Source organism: Chiloscyllium plagiosum, chromosome 20, assembly GCF_004010195.1.
Source record: "Chiloscyllium plagiosum isolate BGI_BamShark_2017 chromosome 20, ASM401019v2, whole genome shotgun sequence".
Classification (NCBI taxonomy): Eukaryota; Metazoa; Chordata; class Chondrichthyes; order Orectolobiformes; family Hemiscylliidae; genus Chiloscyllium; species Chiloscyllium plagiosum.
In genome coordinates, this window is record NC_057729.1 from 26,448,192 (window position 1) to 26,449,887 (window position 1,696).

The window sequence follows — 1,696 nt, forward strand, 5'->3', positions numbered from 1 at the left end:
CCACGCTCACTCTCACAAAGAACTTGAAGAGTGGCTGATGCGGTCAGAGGTTGCTCAGAAGCGGAAGCAATCAGCAAAACATCAGGGGCTGTTACCCTATCAGGACAGAATACTGGAGGAATACAGGAACTGTAGAAATGAAATACTGATTGTAAGATGTTTTCTTTCATCAATGGCCACTTGTGTTTTTTTGTCAATGGTATAATGGTATTCACTTTTCTATCATGCATTCAACTTTGTTTAATAAATGCCTGTCATTGCAAATGTTTTAATATTGTTAATTGATTTACAGATGTCAGAAGAAGTTGATGACGTTATGATTTCTTGTGATTGTGCGTTAAGAATACCTTATTACAAGAGAAGATCTAAACTGAAGTGGAACTTTCACATAAAATCACAGGTAGATATTTGCTTCTCTTCAAGTATTGTCACATGTATGTGAGATTAAAGAATGCCACACAGACTGGCCCAGCTAGACAATTTAAGATACAACACTTTTATAGGATATGCACTACATTGCTTTATTATAACTGAGTTTTTTTTTTACCATTTGCAATTAATAATAGAATATACTCTTAAATGAGTGGAATGTCATCTACATCTCCTGTTAAATAAACATGCTTAATTTGTTTACAAAAATAACTACAATAGTTCTTTATAATTAACCATTGTGCAAACTTAAATATTTACTTTTATCAGCATTCACATGATTTAAATTTAAAACAATGCAATGAATGTGATTGCACTGGTTTGAACTTTTCCATTACCCACACCTATTCTGTCCTGTCCAGGAAAGAGTTGATGCCAGTTTATAACAAACAATATAATACATGCCCATATGTGTGGACATATACAAATTCTGTCCTAAATCTTCATTGAGAAGGGTCCCAGTAGCAAAGGGCTTTATGATTGATCTTAGTTTAATGTGTGCGTGGAATCCAACAATGTTGGGAATGACAAATGTAGCAAACAGGAGTAAACGTACCAGTAAAATACATTATTTATATAAGCTAGAAGAGAAAGTTTGATAGTGTGAAAATCATGAGGCAGATTTTCTCTGCAGTTTTGTGGCCCCTGTTGCCTGGCTCAAATGGGAATCAGAGGCTTTACAACAGGAAACAGTCACTTATCTGTACATTTCTCCATATTAGACAGCTAGAGGTTGAAGGACAGGCTCACTGTCCAAAAGATGGCATGTAGGTTCTCAGTTTTCTTCTATTCGTTCACAGAATGTAAGTTTTACTGGCTGTGATAGCATTATTGCCTAGTGGGCAGTAGAAGACAGAGGGTGGTGGTGGAGGGTTGGTTTTCAGACTGGAGGCCTGTGACCAGTGGAGTGCCACAAGGATCGGTGCTGGGTCCCCTACATTTTGTCATTTACATAAATGATTTGGATGCGAGCATAAGAGGTACAGTTATTAAGTTTGCACATAACACCAAAATTGGTGGACAGCGAAGAGGGTTACCTCAGATTACAACAGGATCTGAACCAGATGGGCCAATGGGCTGGGAAGTGGCAGACGGAGTTTAATTCAGATAAATGCGAGGTGCTGCATTTTGGGGAAGAAAATCTTAGCAGGACTTATACACTTAATGGTAAGGTCCGAGGGAGTGTTGCTGAACAAAGAGACCTTGGAGTGCAGGTTCATAGCTCCTTGAAAGTGGAGTCGCAGGTAGATAGGATAGTGAAGAAGGC

At 38.3% G+C, this 1,696-nt stretch overlaps 1 protein-coding gene across 1 annotated transcript in view; it reads left to right on the forward strand.

Moving 5' to 3' along the window:
• Position 1: 1 nt before the first annotated feature.
• helz2a (helicase with zinc finger 2a) overlaps positions 2-1,696 on the forward strand; it is a gene marked incomplete at its 5' end in the record, with an annotated part of 86,210 nt that continues 84,515 nt past the window's right edge. Inside the window, 2 exons of the mRNA XM_043710066.1 lie at positions 2-151; positions 293-400. Coding sequence (XP_043566001.1) covers positions 2-151; positions 293-400 — 258 coding nt within the window. The remainder of the gene's footprint in view (positions 152-292; positions 401-1,696) is intronic.